General features: G+C 48.9%; 1 protein-coding gene across 1 annotated transcript; it reads left to right on the forward strand.

Moving 5' to 3' along the window:
- The first annotated feature begins 134 nt into the window (after window positions 1-134).
- JPT2 (Jupiter microtubule associated homolog 2) lies at window positions 135-21,903 on the forward strand. Its single transcript, XM_007981539.3, has 5 exons — window positions 135-243; window positions 7,694-7,842; window positions 14,548-14,690; window positions 18,338-18,386; window positions 19,314-21,903. The coding sequence occupies exons 1-5, from the start codon at window positions 200-202 to the stop codon at window positions 19,499-19,501; spliced, it is 573 nt and encodes a 190-aa protein (XP_007979730.3). The 5' UTR covers window positions 135-199; the 3' UTR covers window positions 19,502-21,903.
- The last annotated feature ends 1,437 nt before the right edge of the window (window positions 21,904-23,340 follow it).

The raw sequence follows: 23,340 nt of genomic DNA on the forward strand, positions 1-23,340 counted from the left end.
AATCCGCTGCGGGCGCGGCGCCGGCCGTTCAAAGCCTAAGTCGTCGGGGGGTGGGCGTGAGGGACGGGGCGGCGCCGCGATAGGCTGCGGAGGGATGATTGGCGTCTTGGCGCCCAATGGGCGCTGGCGGGCGGCCTTGGGTACCTGTGCTGGGCGGGCGGGAACGGCGCGCGGCGAGCTGAGGGTGGCGGCGGTCGACATGTTCCGGGGCCCGGAGAGCGAGGGCTGCCGCGCCGGCTCCAGGTGCGGCGCGGGGCACACGGGAGGCAGGCGGGAAGCGCGACCACGTGGCGGGAGCGGGCGAGCCCTGGGCCTCGACGAGTTGCGTGGGGTTGGGGTGGGGCTGGGGGGCGACGCGACCTCACAGAGGCCCCCGGGGCCGCCGCCGCCGGCCGACTGAGGCCCGAAGCCCGAGGGGCCGCTCGCCGAGGCCGGGGCTGTGGAGAGCTGCCCGCGACCGAGGCCGAGGGCGGGGAGGGGCGCCCGGGCTCTGGGAACAAAGCTGTGTGGAGGGCGGGCTGCGCTCCCTCGCGCCTGGGCGTCCGCGTTCCGTGGGGTGCGTTCCGTGGGGGGTTCCCCGGGGGTGGGGTGTGCCCGTGGGTGCGGCCCAGTCTGTGGGGTGCGTGTCCATGTTCCTTGGGGGGGTGTCCCTAAGGGGTGTGCGGCGGTGTGTTTGTGGGGTGTGTCTGGCGGTGCCCCCCTTCGTGTGTGTGTGGCCTGTGCCCTGCCCGTGTCCCTGGTGTGTGTGTGGCCTGTGCCCTGCCCGTGTCCCTGGTGTGTGTGTGGCTGTGCCCTGCCCGTGTCCCTGGTGTGTGTGTGGCCTGTGCCCTGCCCGTGTCCCTGGTGTGTGTGTGTGGCTGTGCCATGCCCGTGTCCCTGGTGTGTGTGTGGCTGTGCCCTGCCCGTGTCCCTGGTGTGTGTGTGTGGCTGTGCCCTGCCCGTGTCCCTGGTGTGTGTGTGGCCTGTGCCCTGCCCGTGTCCCTGGTGTGTGTGTGTGGCTGTGCCATGCCCGTATCCCTGGTGTGTGTGTGGCCTGTGCCCTGCCCGTGTCCCTGGTGTGTGTGTGGCCTGTGCCCTGCCCGTGTCCCTGGTGTGTGTGTGGCCTGTGCCCTGCCCGTGTCCCTGGTGTGTGTGTGTGGCTGTGCCCTGCCCGTGTCCCTGGTGTGTGTGTGGCCTGTGCCCTGCCCGTGTCCCTGGTGTGTGTGTGGCCTGTGCCCTGCCCGTGTCCCTGGTGTGTGTGTGTGGCTGTGCCCTGCCCGTGTCCCTGGTGTGTGTGTGTGGCTGTGCCCTGCCCGTGTCCCTGGTGTGTGTGTGGCTGTGCCCTGCCCGTGTCCCTGGTGTGTGTGTGGCTGTGCCCTGCCCGTGTCCCTGGTGTGTGTGTGTGGCTGTGCCATGCCCGTGTCCCTGGTGTGTGTGTGTGGCTGTGCCCTGCCCGTGTCCCTGGTGTGTGTGTGGCTGTGCCCTGCCCGTGTCCCTGGTGTGTGTGTGGCTGTGCCCTGCCCGTGTCCCTGGTGTGTGTGTGGCTGTGCCATGCCCGTGGCCGTGCTTCCACTAGTTCATGTGAGTCCACTTCCTTTGGAAACTGCCAGGGTGTCTGGGGAAGTCAGTCCTATCTCCTTTAATCTTCAACCTGGGAAGGTGGATGGCGCTCCTGGGCTTCACTGTAGGAAGAAGTGGGTTGGGACAAAGATTTCCTGACTCATGTTTAATAGCCAGGAACGCTCAGCACACTTTTCTTGTGTTTTTGAACTTTTAAAGCACTCCTTGGGTACTGGGACTCACATAAATTAGAGTGGCAGAGCTTACAGGGTCTTTCGTCCACTTGAGCAGTGAGCTTGCGTTGTGAAGTTTGGGTCTTCAGATGCCTGAGGCTTTCTGTATGATGAGCCCCTCTGTGGCACAGCCTCGCCAGAGAAGTGGAAGAGAATGTGGGTGCCGTGACGGTTAAGACAAATACTATGTTGCTTCTCGGTCTTTTGGCTAAGATCAAGTGAAGACAAATACTATATCGAATAAATACTAAATAAAAGAATTGCTCCAACTTGCTAAAATTAAAAACCCTTTAGATTGGCCGAGCGCGGTGAATCACGCCTGTAATCCCAGCACTTTGGGAGGCCGAGGTGGGCGATCACCTTAGGTTGAGAGTTTGAGACCAGCCTAGCCAACATGGTGAAACCCCATCTCTACTAAAAATACAAAGATGAGCCGGACATGGTGGCGTGTGCCTGTAGTCCCAGCTACTTGGAGAGGCTGAGGCAGGAGAATCACTTGAACCCAGAGACAGAGGTGGCAGTGAGCCAAGATCATGCCACTGCACTCCAGTCTGGGCGACAGAGCAAGACTCCATCTCAAAACAAACAAACAAACAAAAAAAAAAACCAAAAAAAACCTTTAGATTTGAGGGAGTTAGGTCAGTATTCAGTAATACTCGTAACCAAATAATTAGCCCTGGCTGGGCGCGGTAGCTCACGCCTGTAATCCCAGCACTTTGGGAGGCCGAGACGGGCAGATCACGAGGTCAGGAGATCGAGACCATCCTGGCTAACGCGGTGAAACCCCGTCTCTATTAAAAATACAAAAAAATTAGCCGGTTGTGGTGGTGGGCGCCTGTAGTCCCAGCTACTTGGGAGGCTGAGGCAGGAGAATGGTGTGAACCCGGGGGACGGAGCTTACAGTGAGCCAAGATCACGCCACTGGACTCCAGCCTGGATGACAGAGTGAGACTCTGTCTCAAAAAAAACAGCCCTTAATCCATGTAACGGTGATAATTTCTCACACCTAGGTCTGCACCAATGTGGGACCAGAAGTTTACACTGTAGTGCTCAGAGCGAATCTGGTTTCTGGTTTCTGGTTCCTGATGGCCAGGGTTTTGCACTACCCACACCAGTGGCATGAGAAACTGAATCCCCAGCCCTGTCCCAGTTGTGTGCATTTAGTACGTTTCTTTTTGTTTGTGCCGCCTGGCACTGGCTGCCCAGTAAATAATGGTGTTTATTATCACCCTGAGTGACACCGATGTTTTTACGTTGACTTTCACACTCCAGAAGTTAGCTGCAGAGGTGCCATGCTAAAGTCATATTCACACTACTTTGGGGGATTCGTTTCTGGACAGGATGTTGGGAAAGGGAGGAAGATCTTCCTTTTAGGATGGTGAGGAAGGAAAGCTGGTCTGAACTGGAATGATGAGATATCACTGGAAGCTTCTGCTTGAGGTCCACCAGAAGTTGCACGTTTGCCATTCATCTGAACGGGGTTGAGTTGCAGGGTGGGTGCCTTGTAAGCGTCACACTTTGTTTTGCTGTGGAGGGAATCAAGTGGTGGCTGTAAGATTACCCAGCCAGGTTTTCCTCTCTTGAGACCTTACATCTCTTGTTTTCTTACTGAGGGATTATCTTGCGTTAAAGGGATTTTGTAAAAGCATTATGCTTTAGCCATGATTAACCTGAGATCTTCCTTTAAGCTGTAACATTTATATTTGTAAGGAATTTAATCTGAGTTTATTTCTCACTGCTTCTCTTTAAGACTGACCAGTCCCCTAATCCTTTCTGAAGCTCGGGGACGAACTGTTAGAGAGGGTCAGGAGCATGGAGACCCCCCCAGGGAGGGCCACACAGGTTTTCCTCCCTCTCCAGTGCTGCAGTCCACTCCAGCTGTGTGAGGTTTTTCTTCTCCTGTGCGCTTGTGTTTCTGTTGTGTGTTTTGAATATCTTCACTGAACTATATTGAAGGGGTACCACAAGAGGCAAAAAACAATTGGGAAGCACCCCCCACCCACATTGTGAATTTGTCCCCAAATGTGTGAGTTCTAGCATTCCCCTCCCCCTACTAGTGTCATGGTGGTAAGTGTGCCTGTAGCCTAGAGAACGCCACACTGCGCCATTGTTGTTGGGATGTTTTGATTGAAAGGTCTATTGAACACTCAGTTCCATTCATCCAAGACCCCTTTGAGGCAGCCCAGCCCTGCGGTCTGTGTGAAACCTGCAGTAGGACCTGTTGCCTTTGTGATCGAGATGGCCACTGCCCCTTCCCTGGGGCTGGGTCTGTATGTGCCATAATTTCTGCTAAACCATTCTTTGGTACCACTTTTTTTTTCTTTGCTTGTTTTCAAATGAAATTCAGAAAAGCACATAGAACAATGTTAAATATTGTATTTCCTTTCACCCCAAAGTAACACTAGTCATTTCAAGTAACTACCACTCACCTCCTGCGCCCATTGGTACCCTTTCCACATGGAGGCCACAGACTCAATTTGGGTTTCACCTCTTCCGAATTTTGGAGCCCTGATGGCACCCAGTGTCTGTCACATCACTCACACGGAGCCTGGAACCACCTGCGCATAGCTCCAGCTCCGGTTTAAACGTGAAGCCCCACCGGAGTGAGGACTTGCTCTTTCCTCCATCTGCAGCGTCTGGGGAAGGATTGCCGATGGTGGTGCTCAAGAAATGTGCAGGTTGAACTGAAGCAAGGGTGAAAGGCAGAGGAGACAGGAGACTGTGAATGTAGGGAATGTGGGGTCAGGAAAGAGTCCTAGAGAGCTTGCAGTCAAGGCGCGTCTGCCTGGAATTGGATCTGACAGTTTGTGGCACCTTGAGGGCTTGAGAGAAGAGCCATGTTTCAAATAAGTCAGTAAAAGGAATTATAGCTCATGCTCAGCTCACATGAGACTTGATGATAAATTCTGTTACGTTCTAAAGATTACAGACCTTCATCCCTTATTTCCAAAGAGAGAGCTGTAGAGACCCACGCATGTTTAGACCTGCTATACTAGTCAAGAAAAATCATGCAGAATTGGCTGGGCACAGTGGCTCACGCCTGTAATCCCAGCACTTTGGGAGGCCAAGGCAGGTGGATCACTTGAGGTCAGGAGTTTGAGACCAGCCTGGCCAACATGGTGAAACCCCATGTGTACTAAAAATGCAAAACAATAGCCAGGCACGGTGATGCGCACCTGTAATCCCATCTACTTCGAAGGCTGAGGCAGGAGAATTGCTTGAACCTGGGAGGTGGAGGTTGCAGTGAGCTGAGATCGCGTCACCGTATTCCAGCCTGGTAACAGAGGAAAACTCCATCTCAAAAAAATAAAATAGGCCAGACACAGTGGCTCATGCCTGTAATCCCAGCACTTTGGGAGGCTGAGGTGGGCGGATCACCTGAGGTCAGAAGTTCAAGACCAACCTGGCCAACATGGTGAAACCCCGTCTCTACTAAAAATAGAAAAATTAGCCAGGCATGGTGGCGGGCTTCTGTAGTCCTAGCTACTCGGGAGCCTGAGGCAGGAGAATTGCTGGAACCCAGGAGGTGGAGGTTGCCGTGAGCCGAGATTGTGCTGTTGCACTCTGGCCTGGGCAACAAGAGCGAGACTTCGTCTCAAAAAGAAAGCATGCAGAATTACCAGGGCTGTGTGATTCAAAAATGGATATGGAAGTCAGATGGCCTTATGGACACTATCAGAGCACCTCACCTAAAATCTTGTTAAGTCACCCGCCCCCTGCAACCACCCTTTATTTTTTTTCCTTTTGTTGAAACAAGGTCTCACTCTTTCGCCCAGGCTGGTGTACAGTGATGCAATCATGGTTCACTGCAGCCTTGACCTCCTGGGCTCAAGCCTGCCTCAGCCTCCCGAGTAGCTGGGACTACAGGTGCGTTCCACTACACCTGGCTAATTTTTGTATTTTAAAAAATAATTTTTCTCAAGCGTACCTGTCTTTTTTTTCTCCCTCCTCAAATCCTCCAGGAAATGGCGACTGCTGACAGGAAGTTTGGCATCCACCTCCCCCAACCTCCTGAGTGGACAGGGGCCCTGGGCACCACTTCAGAGGTCTGCCAGCACACGCTTGGCTTCTAGGGTAGAGGAGCCAGCCCATGGGTCTCTGCAGGCGGAGACTGAAGCACTCTGCCTTCCTGCTTTATAGCAGGAAATCTGAGAATTCCATTCACATCCAGTCACAAGGAGCCCTCAGCGCTCTTTCTAGCTCTTTTGAGGAGAAAGTGTTATTTTTGTTAACTAAACCTTGAGTGGTCAGTGTTTGCAAAGCTTTCCACTGAGATCTAACCTCATATCATAGTTTTTGTGTGATGTTGAGCCCCGTAATTTCAAGTACAGTCATCCTTGGTATCTTGCGGGAGTTGGTTCCAGGACCCCCAGGATACCGGAATCCAAGGATGTGTAAGTCCTTGATATAAAGTGGTGTAGTGTTTGCATATAACCTATACACATCCTCCCATATGCTTTTAAATCATCTCTAGGTTACAAGGTTACATATAATACAGTTCGGGGTCTCTGACTTCTCGCAACACCTAATACTATGCAAATAGTTCTTATACCGTATTACCTAGGGAATAATGACAGAAAAATAGTCTGTAGATGTTCAGTATAGATGCAACCATTCTTTTATTTCTGACATTTTGATCTGAGGTTGGTTGAATCCATGGAAGCAGAGCCTGTGGATACAGAGGTCTGACTTTGTTTCTAAACATCTGGGATCACAGACAGTCCCGTCGCTTAGGAACAGTGAAAGAGCATGAGCCACTCACTGGTTTAAATCTCACTTTCAGTAAGCCTTTCTCAAATGCATTTAAAAAGTTTTTCCAGTTGTTCTGAATTCAGCATTTTACTGGTTTGCGAATGTAGAGGGTGCTCTGGGAATAGAGCTTTGTGGCAATTGCTTATTAGTTTTTAAGTTTAAGTTTTGCAATAAAAAGTGATTCAAGAGCCGGGCGCAGTGGCTCACACCTGTAATCCCAACACTTTGAGAGACTGACACAGGTGGATCACCCAAGGTCGGGAGTTTGAGACCAGCCTGACCAACATGGCAAAACCCCGTCTCTACTAAAAATACAAAATTACCCAGGTGTGGTGGCGCATGCCTGTAATCCCAGCTACTCAGAAGGCTGAGGCAGGAGAATTGCTTGAACCCAGGAGGCGGTGGTTGTGGTGAGCCAGGATCGCGCCATTGCACTCCATCTTGGGCAACAAGAACGAAACTCCGTCTCAAACAAAACAAAAACAAACAGAAAAGCTAGTCAGGTGTGGTGGTAGACACCTATAATCTGAGCTACTCGGGAGGCAAAGGCAGGAAAATCACTTGAACCCACTAGACAGAGGTTGCAGTGAGCCAAGATTGTGCCACTGCGCTCCAGCCTGGGCGATGGAGCGAGACTCCATCTCAAAAAAAAAAAAAAAAGAATACTTTTAAGGGAACCTAAAGAGCAGTAAGAAAAGTCTGGTGTCTGTAAACTAGTCATACCAGTATTGACTAAGGGTGTGTGATTTCTTAGTAGATGTTAAGAAAATACTTTTGCTGGGTGTGGTGGCTCATACCTGTAATCACAGCACTTTGGGAGGCCAGGGTGGGCGGATCACTTGAGGTTAGGAGTTCGAGACCAACTTTGGCAATATGGCGAAACCCCATTTCTACCAAAAATACAAAAAATTAGCCAGCTGTGGTGGCGGGTGCCTGTAATCCCAGCTACTCAGGAGGCTGAGGTGGGAGGATCACTTGAGCCCAGGAGGCAGAGGTTGCAGTGAGCCAAAATCACGTCACTGCACTCCAGCCTGGGTGACAGAATAAGACCTTGTCTCAAAAAGAAAAAAACAAAATACTTTTACCCTGTGTAGCTGTGCCAAAATCCTTGCACAGTGACAAGCTTTCAGGTCTGCCATCAGTAATTGGCATGTACTCTGTGCTTGTAGGGCCATGAAGCCCCCAGGAGGAGAATCGAGCAATCTTTTTGGAAGTCCAGAAGAAGCTACTCCTTCCAGCAGGCCTAATAGGATGGCATCTAATATTTTTGGACCAACAGAAGAACCTCAGAACATACCCAAGAGGACAAATCCTCCAGGTATGGGCCTTTGGAAATCCTTAATCCTTTGGCCTCTACGATTCTCTTTTGAAAATATTTTCTGTTTCTTTATACTGAGCCTTTCCCATATTTTCTGGTTCAGGTAATTACTTGTTATCAGAGTTCTTCCAAAATGAAAACGTTCTGATTTGTACTTTCTTTCTTGAAGGTGGCTTGAGTAGTCTTGAATTCTCCATCTGTTCTGGAGACTTTGGTTGAACGCAGGCACTGAGGACACAAAGGTGGACAAGGGCTTCTGGTTCCTGCCAGGGAGCTGCTCCCAGTTGTTCCATCGACCCCTCTGAGATTCCTGAAATTACGTGCAAATTATTGTGCATTTAAACATTTTTCCTAGGGAGGGAAAGTGTTTTTAATCGGATCATCAGTGGGATTGAAACTCTTAACAAGGAAGAATTGATCCAGCACACATCTACATAGTTCTTCAGTATTTACCCCACCTCCTGGTGGTTACATTGGGAGGGACTCTTTGAAAAAGGTTTCTTGGCACTTTGGGAGGCTGAGGCGGGCGGATCACGAGGTGAGGAGATCAAGACCATCCTGGCGAACACAGTGAAACCCCACCTCTACTAAAAAACAAATTAGCCGGGCGTGGTGGCGGGCACCTGTAGTCCCAGCTACTCAGGAGGCTGAGGCAGGAGAATGGTGTGAACCCAGGTGGCAGAGGTTGCAGTGAGCCAAGATCACACCACTGCACTCCAGCCTGGGTGACAGAGCAAGACTCCATCTCAAAAAAAAAAAAAAAAAAAAGGTTTATCAGCTGGGTGCAGTGGCTCATGCCTGTAATCCCAGCACTTTGGGAGGCTGAGGCGGGTGGATCATGAGGTCAGGAGTTTGAGACCAGCCTGGCCGACATGGCGAAACTCCATTTCTACTAAAAATACAAAAATTAGCTGTGTGTGGCGGTGCACGCCTATAATCCCAGCTACTGAGAAGGCTGAGGCAGGAGAATCACTTGAACCCGGGAGGCGGAGGTGGCAGTGAGCCAAAATCATGCTAGACTCCGTCTCAAAAAAAGAGAAAGGAAAAGGTTTCTCTTGGCTGATAGACTGTCCAGTTAAATAACCACACAGTGGAGGTTACCTGAATGGCTTTCCCCTGTCTGTACAGGAGGGGAAAGCACGGTCTCTTCCATTCTTAGAAGGTTTGAGAGGCCATGCTCAGGTGTCATTGTGTCAGGCAGGTCCTGAATCAGAGCCAGATCCACTCCCGACCTCACCCAGTTTTGGGGGTACCAATATTTCCTGACCAAATGTAGAGGAAAAAAAGCAGTAGATCCAGAAGCTAGTTTTTTCTTTTTTTTTTTTTTTTTTTTTTTCTGTTTTGAGACAGGGTCTCACTGTCGCCCCGGCTGGAGTGCAGTGGCACCATCATGACTCGGTGCATGCAGCCTTGACTTCCCAGGCTCAGGTGACCCTTTTTCCTCAGCCTCCTGAGTGGCTGGGACTACAAGCGTATGCCACCATGCTTAGCTAATTTTTTTTGTATTTTTTGTGGAGACAGGGTTTAACCATGTTGCCTAGGCTGGTCTGGAACTCCTGGGCTCAAGCCATCTGCTTACCTCGGTCTCTCAAATTGCTGAGATTACAGACATGCACCCTTGTGCCCAGCCAAAGCTAGGTTTGCAGCTTGCCTTGTTTTGTTTTGTTTTGTTTTTGGTCTGTTTGGTTGCTTTTTTGGATGTAGTTAGAGAAGTGAGTGTTTTTTATTAAGTGACTAACATTCTCATTGTTTCTGGTTTATGAATTTAGGCCCAAGGACTCCTGCATGTCCTTTTTAGAAAGGATAGCAGAATAATACATTGCATGCAAGACAGAATCCTAACTGAGGCGTTTCCAGGTGTATGAGTCTGCTCACTTGGCCGCTACTCAGCAGAGTCATGTCTGGAGCTGTCCCTAGAGCACTCTGTGGAAGGCAGGTGGTACTACTTTGCCCGTTCCACATAGTCTCATGCCCGGGGGGAGCCCAGCCCCTTGCAGCTGGTGAGCCAGCCTCCAGTCCCGGTCACAGTGTGTGGTGTCAGCTATCATGGCTCCCCATGCCAGGTTCCTGCTTCTCACGGTCCTTCTCACGGTTGTTGGGAGTTTTTCTATCCCTCCAGTGTTCTTTGAAGACAGTTTATGATGTATTATCAAGGGAAGCCTGAAAGGGAAACTGGTCACCACCCAACGAGATCTGGAGTCCTGCCCTCTTTCTACACTTAGTCACACAGACCTAGCCCCACAGCCCTGTAGTTGCACGGCCTGACTGAGAGAAGTATGCAGAGGCTGAGTGTGTGTGTAACAGAACCACATCATAGCCATCGGACATTTATCAATTCCCATTTAGTGTTTCAGGGAATCGTCATTAGTCTCTGTGTTCTGTGTTGGTCGCCTGGTTTCGATGTTCCGTGAATTGTTTTTCCTCTTCTAGCATTGATGACTGACATCTATGAATTGTTAATATTTACCGGGGGCTGTGCTAAGTGCTTTGCATGTGTATTTTTCATTTGGTCTTCGCTGTAACTAGGAGTAGGTGGTTTTGCTCCTTTCACAGAGGAGGATACTGAGGCTCGGAAAAGGTCACTGGCATGCATAAATCCCAAGCTAGTCAGTAGCAGAGCTGGCCTTTGAATCGGGGTTTTTCCAACTCCAGATTCCAGGCCTTAAACTGACCTCCTGAATGTATCCACTGGGATAAATTTTTCAAAATGGAATTGGTGGATCAGATGGTATATGAGTTTAAAATATGGATAGATATTTCCAACTAGTTTTTCAAGGCATTGCCCGGTGTTTACCTATCTTGTGTATGTGCTTATTTGCACCAACAGTATTTATCTTTTAGTTTTGCTTTTTAAAACAAATCTTGTAGGCCAGGTGCGGTGGCTCATGCCTATAATCCCAGCATTTTGGGAGGCTGAGGTGGGAGGATTGCCTGAGCCCACGAGTTTGAAACTGGCTTGGGCAACATAGTGAGGCCCAATCTCCCAAATAAATGAACGATATTTTTAAAAGCAAAATAACGTAGAGCCCTTGGAAATCGAAAATCTAGCAGGAGGAGAAAACATCTCTCGAGGTTATATTCAATTATTAGTGAATTTAGGCATGTTTTCTTGCTTCAAAGCTGAATTTATTTTTCAAGTAAAATGGTAATAGACATATGCAGTATGACCTCCTTGTTAAGAAGGTCAGAAGCAGAGGTTCATTGTTTAGGGTTGCACGTATACGTGGTAAAAATGTTTGTGGTTTCCACAAAATTGAGGAGTGTGGTAACTTTGGGTGAGAGGGAAGGAACACAGGAGTTTCTGGGAACGGGCACTGTTCTCAGTGACCTGGGCAGTGGTTACCTGGTGTCTACCCTGTAGTTATTTGTGATAGTTAATGTTTTACAGTCTTTTCTGTGTTATCTTTCACAGTTTATTTTTTTAAAATGAGTGGTGTCTTTGGCCAAAAACTATCTTCTATTTTAAAAAGCTGGAGTCACATTTAAAAAAAAAAAAAAAAAAGTAAGCTGTTGGAGCACAGCCAGGAACAATGCAGTGGGGGCTGGGGGTTGCACGCATAGTTTTCTCCGCCCCGCCCCGTGGTCCTGACGTGCTATTGACACAGCCCTGCAGCATTGCCAAGGGCTTACTCAGCAGGCCAGGACTTTCTAACCACTTCACCTGGATTTACTTGTTTAAGCCTCACTGGTGACCCTAGGTAGGTATTATTATTTATTACTTTATTTTGTTTTGTTGGTTTTTTGAGACAGGACCTCAATGTGTCGCCCAGGCTTCGGTGCAGTGGCAGAATCACAGCTCACCGTCTCCAACTTCTGAGCTCAGGCAGTCCTCCCACCTCAACCTTCTGAGTAGCAGGACCACAGGCTAATTCTAAAATGTTTTTGTAGAGACAAGGTCTCACTTGTTTCCCAGGCTAGTCTTGAACTCCTGGACGCAAGCAGTCCTCCCACCTTGGCCTCCCACTGTGCTAAGATTACAGGTGTGAGCTGATGCACTTGGACTGTTTGTTACCTTTTTACAGTTAAGAAGATGGAGATGAAAGAAGGTTGACATAACTTGTCCAAGGTCTCACAGTTAATGAGCAGCTGAGCAGAGACTCTGACCCAGGCAGTCTGCCCACAGGACACTCTCCCCACCGTGCTGTGCTGCTTTCCCTGGCCAGGGGTTTCAAGCTTGGGGACTGTGGGTCCCTGGGAGGTCCATGGCTGAGGTTCAGAAGGTTTATAAACACCATGAAGTCATGTGAAAAATGTACACATTTTTCTGCAGGGCGAGTCCCACATATTCCCAGATGTTCTGTTACCCCCTGCAAAAGACAGACACACTCCCGCCCGAGCCCCCACTTGCTGTACTGTGTTACAGTCCTCCTTGTCAGTGCGCTCTGTGCTCCTAGAACTGGTGTCCCAGAAAGCCACCCTGTTTTAGGCCCCACCCCAGCAGTGGGGCCCTCAGGAGGGTCTGAAGATGAGCAGGTGCACAGACCCCCAGCCGAGCCTCATCTCCATATGAGCAGGCATGGGCTCTTCATCTGGTTGCTTCTGTGGAGCAGTGTGGATTGTTAACACTAGGAAGTAACCGTTAAAAATGTATTTTTTTCCTGTAACCAGATTGCTCTAACTAGACACTAACTGTGTGTGAAAAAGTTGTAGTCCTGCTAAAAGCTCCTCTGTCCCTGCCTATATAAAAGAAACTCTTGATGTCCCTACTTCAGAGCACTGACTCCATTCCTTTGGAGTTGGCGTTTCCAGGTGGGCTGTCCTCAATCATTACACATGAATAAACTCTCTTTAAGTTAAATAAATCAATTTACAAAATTTAATTTTTCGAGAACAGAAAATGCAAAAGATCGACCGGGCGCGGTGGCTCAAGCCTGTAATCCCAGCACTTTGGGAGGCCGAGACGGGCAGATCACGAGGTCAGGAGATCGAGACCATCCTGGCTAACATGGTGAAACCCCGTCTCTACTAAAAAAATACAAAAAACTAGCCGGGCGAGGTGGCGGGCGCCTATAGTCCCAGCTACTCGGGAGGCTGAGGCAGGAGAATGACGTGAACCCGGGAGGCGGAGCTTGCAGTGAGCTCAGATCGCGCCACTGCACTCCAGCGTGGGCGACACAGCGAGACTCCATCTCAAAAAAAAGAAAGAAAATGCAAAAGATCAAAACTCTGTAAACAAAAAAAGGAGACTGTGTTAAGCAGTGTTGAGCCCCTGCATTCCCGCAGTCCTGTTTCTTCACACATGTCGGTATCCCCTGTAGGTAACCGCTTTTCTTCAGATAAAAGCAAATAAGAACACCCCCCACTTTTACATGAAAACATTGCATGCTGTATGGATGGTTTGCACCCTTGTGTTTTCACTGGACAGTGCGTATAGATACCTCTTTATGAATGCATAGAAAATAGGGTTAACAGCCGGGCGCGGTGGCTCACACCTATAATCCCAGCACTTTGGGAGGCCGAGGCGGGCGGATCACGAGGTCAGGAGATTGAGACCATCCTGGCGAACACAGTGAAACCCCGTCTCTACTAGAAATACAAAAAAAATTAGCCGGGCGCGGTGGTGGGCGCCTGTAGTCCCAGCTACTCGGGAGACTGAGGCAGGAGAATGGTGTGAACCTGGGAGGCAGAGCTTGCAGTGAGCCGAGACCGCGCCACTGCACTCCAGCCTGGGCAACAGAGCGAGACTCTGTCCCAAAAAAAAAAAAAAAAATAGGGTTAACATGTTTATTTCCATCCCAGGCACTGTTGTAAGCATTTGACATATGGCTACAGTAACTCACTGAGCTTTCCTCCAGTCCTGTGAGGGAGTCCTCTTATTATCCCCATTCCACAGATGAGGACTGTGGGACACATAAAGGCCAAGTAACTTTCACAGGATTACACAGCAAGTTAGCAGAATGCATCATCTTTCCTCTTAGATTATAAGTTCTTGGTGCACCAGGGGCATGATTTTAATGACACCAACCTCCGTTTAGCACTTTGTCAAAAGCGGGTGCTTGGTGTTTGCTGAGTGAAGAGGTGGTCCGTTGGTCCCACAGGGTAGCCATCTTTCTGTAGAACGTTGGGCACAGGCATTTATGCTGAACATCTAACCCTTAGTCACCTGCTACTAGGAAGTTACATCTTAGATGCATACTTTCATTACGGCTTATCAAGTCACTTACAGTTGGCAACAAAGATGTTACGTGTCTGTAATTTGCAGACATATCTAGTCACTGGAAGTACCGGCCAGAATGAGGTCAGAATAATGACTAATAAATATTTTCAGGGTGGCAGATTTCCCTTGAATAGGGCATGTTATTAAATTCAAAACTCTATCTGTGTGACTTAAACATTTAGCTGTTTATTTTTAATCTACTGAAGAACTCTTCATGGGTTTTGTGAGCAGCACCAACAGGAAAGCATGAAATGTTCAAAGTTAAGGAAATTCTAGAGGGAAAATCTGCAGTTTGATGCCATCTCACCTCTAGAGGCCAGCCTAGATCAGCTCCGTTCTAGACATGAGGGCTGCAGGCAGGCCCCTGATACAGCCATGGTTTTGACAATGATCTTCAGGGGTTTCGGTCTGAGCATCCTGCCCTGTTGGCCTGGAGCTCAGGGCTGGCACTAGGGGTTAGTATGAGAGGAGGTCTGTAAAGCCCTGCAGGTGTGGGGTGGGGTCCGATGGACGTCTGGCTGCTCAGTGTTCTGTGATTGTTTTTGCAGGGGGTAAAGGAAGTGGTATCTTTGACGAATCAACCCCCGTGCAGACTCGACAGCACCTGAACCCACCTGGAGGGAAGACCAGTGACATTTTTGGGTCTCCGGTTACTGCCACTTCACGCTTGGCACACCCAAACAAACCCAAGGTATGGACTGCATTCCGACATGACAGAGCAGCAGCAGGTATGCCAGGTACTCTTTCCAAAAAGGCTCCAAGGCAGATGTGACATGTTTTTAGGAAGAATCATGGTGGGTGACGTGGATTGTCCTGGATGCAAAAGCATTAGTCATCGAGTTTGGAAGTTCCCCTGCGTCACCCAGGAAACAGTCCAGCCTTGTGCTGACTGAAGCCGTGGGGAAAGCTGCTCCTGTGCCGGTGGCGGACGCCCACTGCCCACGGGCTGCGGCGGCTCCTCACTGCAGCGCTGTGGGGCGCGGAGAAGAGAGGGAACAGAACGTGCAGCAGAGGAGCCGGGCCTGTCTGTCTTCCACTCTTCCTGTTTCATCTTGGAAAGGAAAAGCGACAGTTCTTTTTTGATGGGTTTTCCCCACACAGTTGAGGTCCTCAACTGGTTACCTGTGCAGATTGTCAGCACTTGACTAAAGCGTAGCTGACGCCTGTGACCCAGTAATGGCATCAGTAGAATAAGATAAGTGACCTGGAAAGGAGAGGAATGCCTGAGCAATGTGACCTCAGGCATGGCCTTAGCAGGGATTGATTAGATCTGCAGCCTCCCTGGGCTATGGTGGAAGGCTTGCCTAAGGCCATTCTCAGCTTCCCTGAGGACCAGAGCCTGCACTGCCTTAGCTCGGACATTAGTTTGAGTGGTGGCATAAAGTTTCTAGGGATTACTGCAGCCACCATTCGTCAGTAAGAAAGGCCAGGATTTATTACTAACATAATTAGCAATATTTTTTCATATGTTTATTCACTTTTCTACCTTTTTTGTGGTTAAAAGATATGGTCTAATTCCCTAAAGCAGAAAATTCTTTTTTTTTTTTTGAGATGGAGTCTTGCTGTGTCGCCCACGCTGGAGTGCAGTGGCGCGATCTCGGCTCACTGCAAGCGCCACCTCCCGGGTTCACGCCATTCTCCTGCCTCAGCCTCCGAGTAGCTGGGACTACAGGCGCCCACCACCACGCCCGGCTATTTTTTTTTTTTTTTTTGTATTTTTAGTAGAGACAGGGTTTCACCATGTTAGCCAGGATGGTCTCGATCTCCTGACCTCGTGATCCACCCGCCTCGGCCTCCCAAAGTGCTGGGATTATAGGCTTGAGCCACTGCGCCTGGCCCAGAAAATTCTTAAAATTCGTAACCATTTCTGGAGTTACTTAAGCTTAGAAAACTGCTGCACGTTTATCGGTTTATATGCTGGAAGATGGCCCGTTGAAGAATTGAAATGGAAATGTAAACAGAAAGGAGAGGACATGACTGGATGAGAGTGTCGACTGCGGCCAGCCTGGTTTAGATTGCCCTACATCTCTCTTGTGCTGGCGTCTCTGCAGCGACACCTCTTTCCATTGTAAAGTCTCATAGGACCCGTTAGACTCTGCTGAGGTTTGGTTGGGTTTTTTTGTTTGTTTTCTTTGAGACATAGTCTCATTCTGTCGCCCAGGCTGGAGTGCAGTGGCATGATCTCAGCTCACTGCAGCCACTATTTCCCGGGTTCAAGCAATTCTGCCTCAGCCTCCCGAGCAGCCAGTATTATAGGCGTGCACCAACATGTCCGGCTAATTGTTGAATTTTTAGAAGAGATGGGGTTTCACCATGTTGGCCAGGCTGGTCTTGAACTCCTGGCCTCAAGTGATCCACCTGCCTCAACCTCCCAAAGTGCTGGGATTGCACACGTGAGCCACTGTGCCCAGCCATGCTGTCTGAGTTTTTTTCTTTTTTTTTTCTTTTTTTTTTTTTTTTTTTTTGAGACAGAGTCTCGCTCTGTCACCCAGGCTGGAGTGCAGTGGCCGGATCTCAGCTCACTACAAGCTCCGCCTCCCGGGTTTACACCATTCTCCTGCCTCAGCCTCCCGAGTAGCTGGGACTACAGGCGCCCGCTACTTCGCCCGGCTAGTTTTTTGTATTAGTAGAGACGGGGTTTCACCGTGTTAGCCAGGATGGTCTCGATCTCCTGACCTCGTGATTCGCCCATCTCGGCCTCCCAAAGTGCTGGGATTACAGGCTTGAGCCACTGCGCCCGGTCTGAGTTATTTTCAAGAGACCATCTCTTTGGGAGGTATCTTTGGGGGCTTTACTACAAGCTGAACTTTGGCCAGATCAGAAATGTCCTAAAAGTCAGCAATTCGGCCGAGCGCAGTGGCTCACACCTGTAATCCCACCACTTTGGGAGGCCGAGGCAGGCGGATCATGAGGTCAGGAGATCAAGACCATCCTGGCTAACATGGTGAAACCCCATCTCTACTAATAAAAAGGACCTGGGCATGGTGACGGGCGCCTCTAGTCCCAGCTACTTGGGAGGCTGAGGCAGGAGAACTGCTTGAACCCAGAAGGGAGAGGGCGCAGTGAGCCAAGATCACGCCACTGCACTCCAGCCTGGGAGACAGAGTGAGACTCTGTCTCAAAAAAAAAAAAAAAGTGAAAAGGCAACCCACAAAATGGGATAAAATATTTGCAAATCATATTTGATAAGGGGTTACTATCCAGAATATATAAAGAATGGCTACAACTCAACAACAAAATAACAAACCCGATTCAGAAATGGCAGTAGACTTGAATGTACATTTCTCCAAAGAAGAGATACAAGCAGCCAAAAACCACCTGAAAATATGCACAGTGTCATTAGTAATTGGGGACATGCACATCAGAAACCCGTGAGATGCCAGTGCATGCCTGCTCGGATCGTGTGATGTAAAAATGGAAAATAAGAGTTGGTGAGGTTGCGGAGAAACTGGAACCCTCATGCATTGCTGGTGGGAATGGAAAATGGTGCAGTGAGTTAAACAGGATTACCACATAACCGAACAATTCTGCTCTTAAGTATGTACTCAAAAGACTTGAAAACAAGGAGTCAAACACTAGGTCCTTGCACCAGGATTATTCACAGTAGCCCAAGGGCAGGAATGACTCAGTTGTCCGTCCACAGGTGAATGGGTAAACAACATGTGGTCTGTCCATACAGTGGAATATTAAAGGAGTGGAGCATTGACACACGCTGCAGCATGGATGGACCTTGAAAATATTATGCCAAGTATTTAAAAATTTGACTTTGAGGCTGGGCACAGTGGCTCACGCCTATACTCCCAGCACTTTGGGAGGCTGAGGCAGGCAGATCACTTGAGCCCAGGAGTTTGAGACGAGCTGGGCAACGTGGCAAAAACCATGTCTCTACAAAAAATAGCCAGGTGTGGTGGCTCACGCCTGTAGTCCCCACTACTCGGGAGGCTGAGGTGTGAGGATCGCTTCAGCCTAAGAAGTAGAGGCTGCAGTGAGCCGAGATCACAGCACCGTACTCCCACCTGAGTGACTGAACAAGACTCTTGTCTCAAAAAAAAAAAAAAATTGACTTTGATATTTAAGGAATCATTAATATTTGCAGTTCTGAGGGTGTCATTGTTATTTTTTAGAGGATGTTTTTAAGAGCTACATCTTGAAATATGTATGGATAAATGAAATACCAGATTTATTTCAGAATAATCTGTAGAGGGTTTGGGGGGACTGAGGTCAGATGCACAAACATTTTTATAAATTAAAAGATTATATGCCCTGGTTTTCATTGTCCATTTCAATGAGGGTAAAATTTTCTGAGTGAGTCCTGACTTGGTGGTTTGCCTGTTGCAGGATCATGTTTTCTTATATGAAGGAGAAGAACCACAATCGGATCTGACAGGTGAGCTTTTGTTTTCTTTCCCTTCTCTTGAGTGGCCTCATTCTTTCTGGAAGAGCTGCTGCTGTGTCCCCTGAGAATGAGAGTCTTTCTCTGCACCTTCCAGGCCACTTGATTAAAACAAGCTCAGGTATGTCCACTGCAAGAGGATTCAGCATTTGAAGAAGGCTGGGGTGAAACCTTGGGACTTTGTTGTCTTGCTCATCAGCCTAGGCTCAGGGCCATGGGGTCGTCTCCCAGAAACGGATCTGTGTAGTGAAGGGCAGGCATCCCAAACTTACAGCGAACTCAAGGCCAAGCGCAGAGCTGGCAGAACTAATCGAGAAGAGAGGGGCCCAGGGGAGGGATGGGGGATGGGGAGGCGGGTGTCTCCATAGTGGGTCACCCCAGGGAACGAGCCACTGCTCAGGCTGAGCGGCAGACTTCAACTCTCCCTGCGGCTCTTTAGCCTGACCGTGGGCATCGGTTTCTGCCTTTGGGTCTCCATTTCCCTTAACTAATGACCAAGATTTGTGGGATTTCATTCACCTTGGAAAAGCCCAGGGTAACAGCCACAGGGCCTGCCTTTGCCTTGCTAAGCCCTCGGCTAGGACACATTTGCTCTCCTCCTCATGATCACTCTCAGGGAGCTTGAGATGGAAGAAATGGTGTCTAACAAGCAATATGAAGAAACAATTCACTTAGAAAGAAATCAAGGAGTATTTATAGTAGCAAGCCCCAACTTTATGCCCATTTCAAAACTGCGTCTGCTAATTGCAGTGAGTTGTTTTGGTACCAGATGAAAAGCCTGTCTGTATCGTCTTCTCTTTCCAAGTTACAGCGTGAATTTCTTGCAAGTTGCTCTCTGACACACTGTTTATTTCCGCAGCCTGCCTGTCAGGGTCACGGGTTGCCTCTAACGTGATGGCGTGCTAACTTTGTGTCCCACAGCCGCAACAAGCATCCCAGCTGGAGCCCAGCCAGGTGAGAAAGGCAGCGCCAAAGAAGCAGGCCTCGCCAAGGAGCAGGAGCCCACGCCCACAGTCGACAGCCATGAGCCCCGGCTGGGGCCGCGGCCTCGCTCTCACAACAAGGTCCTAAACCCACCAGGAGGCAAATCCAGCATCTCCTTCTACTAAGAGAAGCCACTGCTCCACCCGGAGCCAGACCAGAAACTCAAGAGATAGGGTAGCAATGTTTTCATTTCCTTTTGCCCAAATGAGCGGGGTGGGAAGAGGGTTAGTTGTGTGTGAGCCTGGCTGCTCAGCGTCTCCACGGCCGTCTTGAGAGCTGCCTGGAGACCCGTGCCTTCCAGACGGCTGGGAGGTGCCTCTGTGGGGATGAAATGGGGCACCCCTAACCATCGCTCGTGTGTAGTCCAGGTTTGAGAGGAACTGGAAGTGGGGGTGAGGGTGGGGAGGTGGGGCAGGGCATGGTACTTGGATCGACAGTCTGCCACCTGATTGGATGTCTAGGAATGACTGAAAGAAACCAAAACAACGTGTCCGCCGCTGCTGTGGAATGGAGGAGGCGTAAACAGAAACACTAACAGTATATTGACCTCTTAGCAGAACGGCTTCCATTCTGGAGATCACGGCTGCTAAATCCAGTGTCCCCACTTCATTTTACCCCCAGTGTATTTGTTCTGCAGTCTTTTCTTGAAACATCTTGATTGCTTTTCCTCGGCAGCTTTCAAAAAACCAAATAGTTGTTATCTGTCTTCTGCTTTATGCAAGATTTTTTTGGTGCCCTGACCCTCTGAAGTGCCCAGTTCCTGCCATCTGAAACCTCGGCCTGATCTGATCTCATGTCAGAGGGCTGGTCTTGGTCCTTTACATGCCAGTTTTGCTTGTGAATTCTTCCTTTTTCCCTCTCATCAGCCTTAAGTCTAGGCCTCTGTTGTTCTCCAATGAGGTAGACAGTTCCCTTCACAAGCCACAGTTCTTCCCATAAATGAGGCCTATTGACCTCTGTGGGACTTTCCAAATCTATTCAGATACATATGAGTAAGTGGCTTATTTAAGTTCTTCCTGTGTCTGTCTTTATTCCTTAATTGGTTGGTGGAAAGAAGAGATGCTTGGGAACCTTGGGTTCTTAGGTTTGGATTCTTTAATAATATCTAAAAAGCTATTTTTAAATACCAGCTTTACATAAATGATTGTTGACTCTGGTCTGTTTCTGACACCTTTCCAGAAAAAAGTCAGTTGTTCAGGTACACCAAAGAGGAAGAGCTGTGTAGGCCACCCTCTACAAAGCTCTATAGAACCTCTGGACCTAACTCACAAACAAGCTTCCGGAAGAGACTGCAGACCTTAGGCCAGGAGATGAAAGAGTTCAGTAGCAAAGTCACACCTGTCCAATTCCCTGAGCTTTGCTCACTCGGCTAATGGGATGGCAAAGGTGGTGTTGCTTTCATCTTCAGGCAGAAGCCCCTCCCCATCTCCCTAAAGGACTGCAAACCCAGTTCTCATGCTCTCCTTGGGTGGGCATCTGTTAACAGAGGAGAATGTCTGGGTGCTGGCAGCTTTGCTCTGAGTGCCTACAAAGCTAATGCTTGGTGCTAAAAACATCATCATTATTAAACTTTAGAAAAGCAGCAGCCGTGTCCAGTCAGGCTCACGCTGCCTCAGTGCTTAAGTGCCTGCAGAAGCTGCCTGCCAAGCTCCCCTTCCTACGCCTGGCACGCTGAGGGGTCTGCACAAGGCTTTGTCAACCAAAGACAGCTCCCCCCTTTTGATTGCCTGTAGACTTTGGAGCCAAGAAACACTCTGTGTGACTACACACACCTCACGTGGTTTAGCTTCAAAGTCATTGATGTAACTTAAAAGGAAACAGTTTAATGGTGGAAATGAACTACCATTTATAACTTCTTTTTTTTAATTGAGAAAATGATTCACGAATTCCAAATCAGATTGCCAGGAAGAAATAGGACATGACCGTACTGGACCCTGTGATTCTCCCAGCCCCTGCTGTCCACTAGGTGAGAGGAAAAACTCTTTACTTCTGCCCCTGGCAGGGACTTCTGGGTGATGGGAGAAACCAGAGATGGGAATGAGTAAAATATGAACTTTAGCAGAAGCCTCTGGGCAGCTGTGACGGAGCCCCTGACGTTACTTTTCTCGCATCTGTCCCGCCTTCTTCCCCTCTGCGAGGCTGTGGGGCGGGATTCAGAGTGCTTAGTCTGGTCACTGGGAGAAGAAGAGTTCCTGCACATGCAAGTCCTACTCTGTGGCTGTCATTTGTATTTGGGAGGTGTTCTGTATGTCTGTATGTTGGGGACTGCCTGTATTTGGAAGGTTTAAAAACCTAGCATCCTGTTCGCACCCTCTAAGCTGCATTGAGAAATGACTCGTCTATGTATTTGTATTAAGCCTTAACACTTTTCTTAAGTGCATTCGGTGCCAACATTTTTCTAGAGCTATACCAAAACAAAAAGCCTGTACTCACATCACAATGTCATTTTGATAGGAGCGTTTTGTTATTTTTACAAGGCAGAATGGGGTGTAACAGTTGAATTAAACTTAGCAATGATGTGCTCAGAGCCTTTGCTGTCAGTTGTGTGTGTCCCTTACAGTCCCTTCCCCCACAGCTCTTCTTGCTGAAAGGGTTTGCCTGTTTTGTTTTGTTGTTTTGCATTTAGCCAGAGGATGCCAAAATTAATCTTCTCAAAGCTTTGAGTAGAATAATTGGGGTAATAAGCCAGTTTTGTTTTCTGTTTCTGTAACTTAAGTGAAGGGTTTTTTTTCCCTTGTATACCACTTGTCCTAACATATCCTTAAAGTGTTTAACCTGCCTCTGACCTGGCTTGCAATGCATAGGTGAGGAGAAGCAGAGAGCTTGTCATATTCAAGTCCTGTCAAGAAAACAGGTGGGCATGATGGCTTGGGCCTCTAGTCTTTGGGAGGCCAGGGTGGGAGGATTACTTGAGCTCAGGAGTTTGAGACCAGCCTAGACAACATACTGGGACCCTGTCTCTACAAAAAAACTTTTTAAAATTAGCTGGGTGCGGTGGTGCATGCCTGTAGTCCCAGCTACTCTGGAGGCTGAGTGAGACAGGAGGATCACTTGAGACCAGGAGGTTGAGGCTGTAGTGAGGGATGATCATGCCACTGTACTTTAGCCTGGACCACAGAGCAAGACCCTGTGTCAAAAAAAGAAAAAAAAATTGAGTTTCTTTCCTTCTGATGTATTAGCTGTTTTCATATGTCCTCAGACATACTTAATATCCTTACAGGCATTATGTGGATTCAGGGTAAACTTCTCAGACTGTGAGCCTGAGAGTCCCTCTCTAGAAGGCTCCACACCATTCTGCCTGCTAAATCGGGGCCAGATGAGATTAAAGTCAACGCTTGAGAAAGAAAACCAACATGCATTAACCGAAACACCATTTTCACTTGTTCATCTGCAGGGTATAGAGCGAATTCCAAGAACCCGGCTAGGCAATGACATACTAAGTTTCCTATTTCTAGCGGCTGCCAAAGCCATCAGCAAGCATGGAAACCTCTGAGAGTCACACCTCCCCTGTCTCCAGAGGCCTGGCACTGGCCAAGTCTAGAAGGATGCAGGGTGGCGCCACCTGGTACAGGGTGAGGGTGTGAAGAACAGCCTCGAAGGGTTGCCACCTCAAGCCCCGTGCCTTGTCCAGGAATACACAGGCTCTTTTGATGTCAGATAACTTTGCCGTATGATCTTTGTGGTGTGCCTGGTGGGTCACACGCTGTGAGCATGTAGATGCCTCCTCCCGTGCTGGCTGCTTAATTTCTTCTGCACTCATAATCCTTACCATCTTGAAGAACATCATTGAAATATTCCTGTTTTATGTGTGGCTACAAAGTGATATCTAAAGATGCTCTCTAAAACTCAACTCATGAAGATGAGAGGAACATCACAGGGAACTGTGTGACTTCTTAGCAGGCATTAGGGCAGATACTTAGAAATTAAAGCTGAATTTTAGAAACTTACATCTTACATTTTACAA

This window comes from Chlorocebus sabaeus, chromosome 5, assembly GCF_047675955.1.
Source record: "Chlorocebus sabaeus isolate Y175 chromosome 5, mChlSab1.0.hap1, whole genome shotgun sequence".
Classification (NCBI taxonomy): Eukaryota; Metazoa; Chordata; class Mammalia; order Primates; family Cercopithecidae; genus Chlorocebus; species Chlorocebus sabaeus.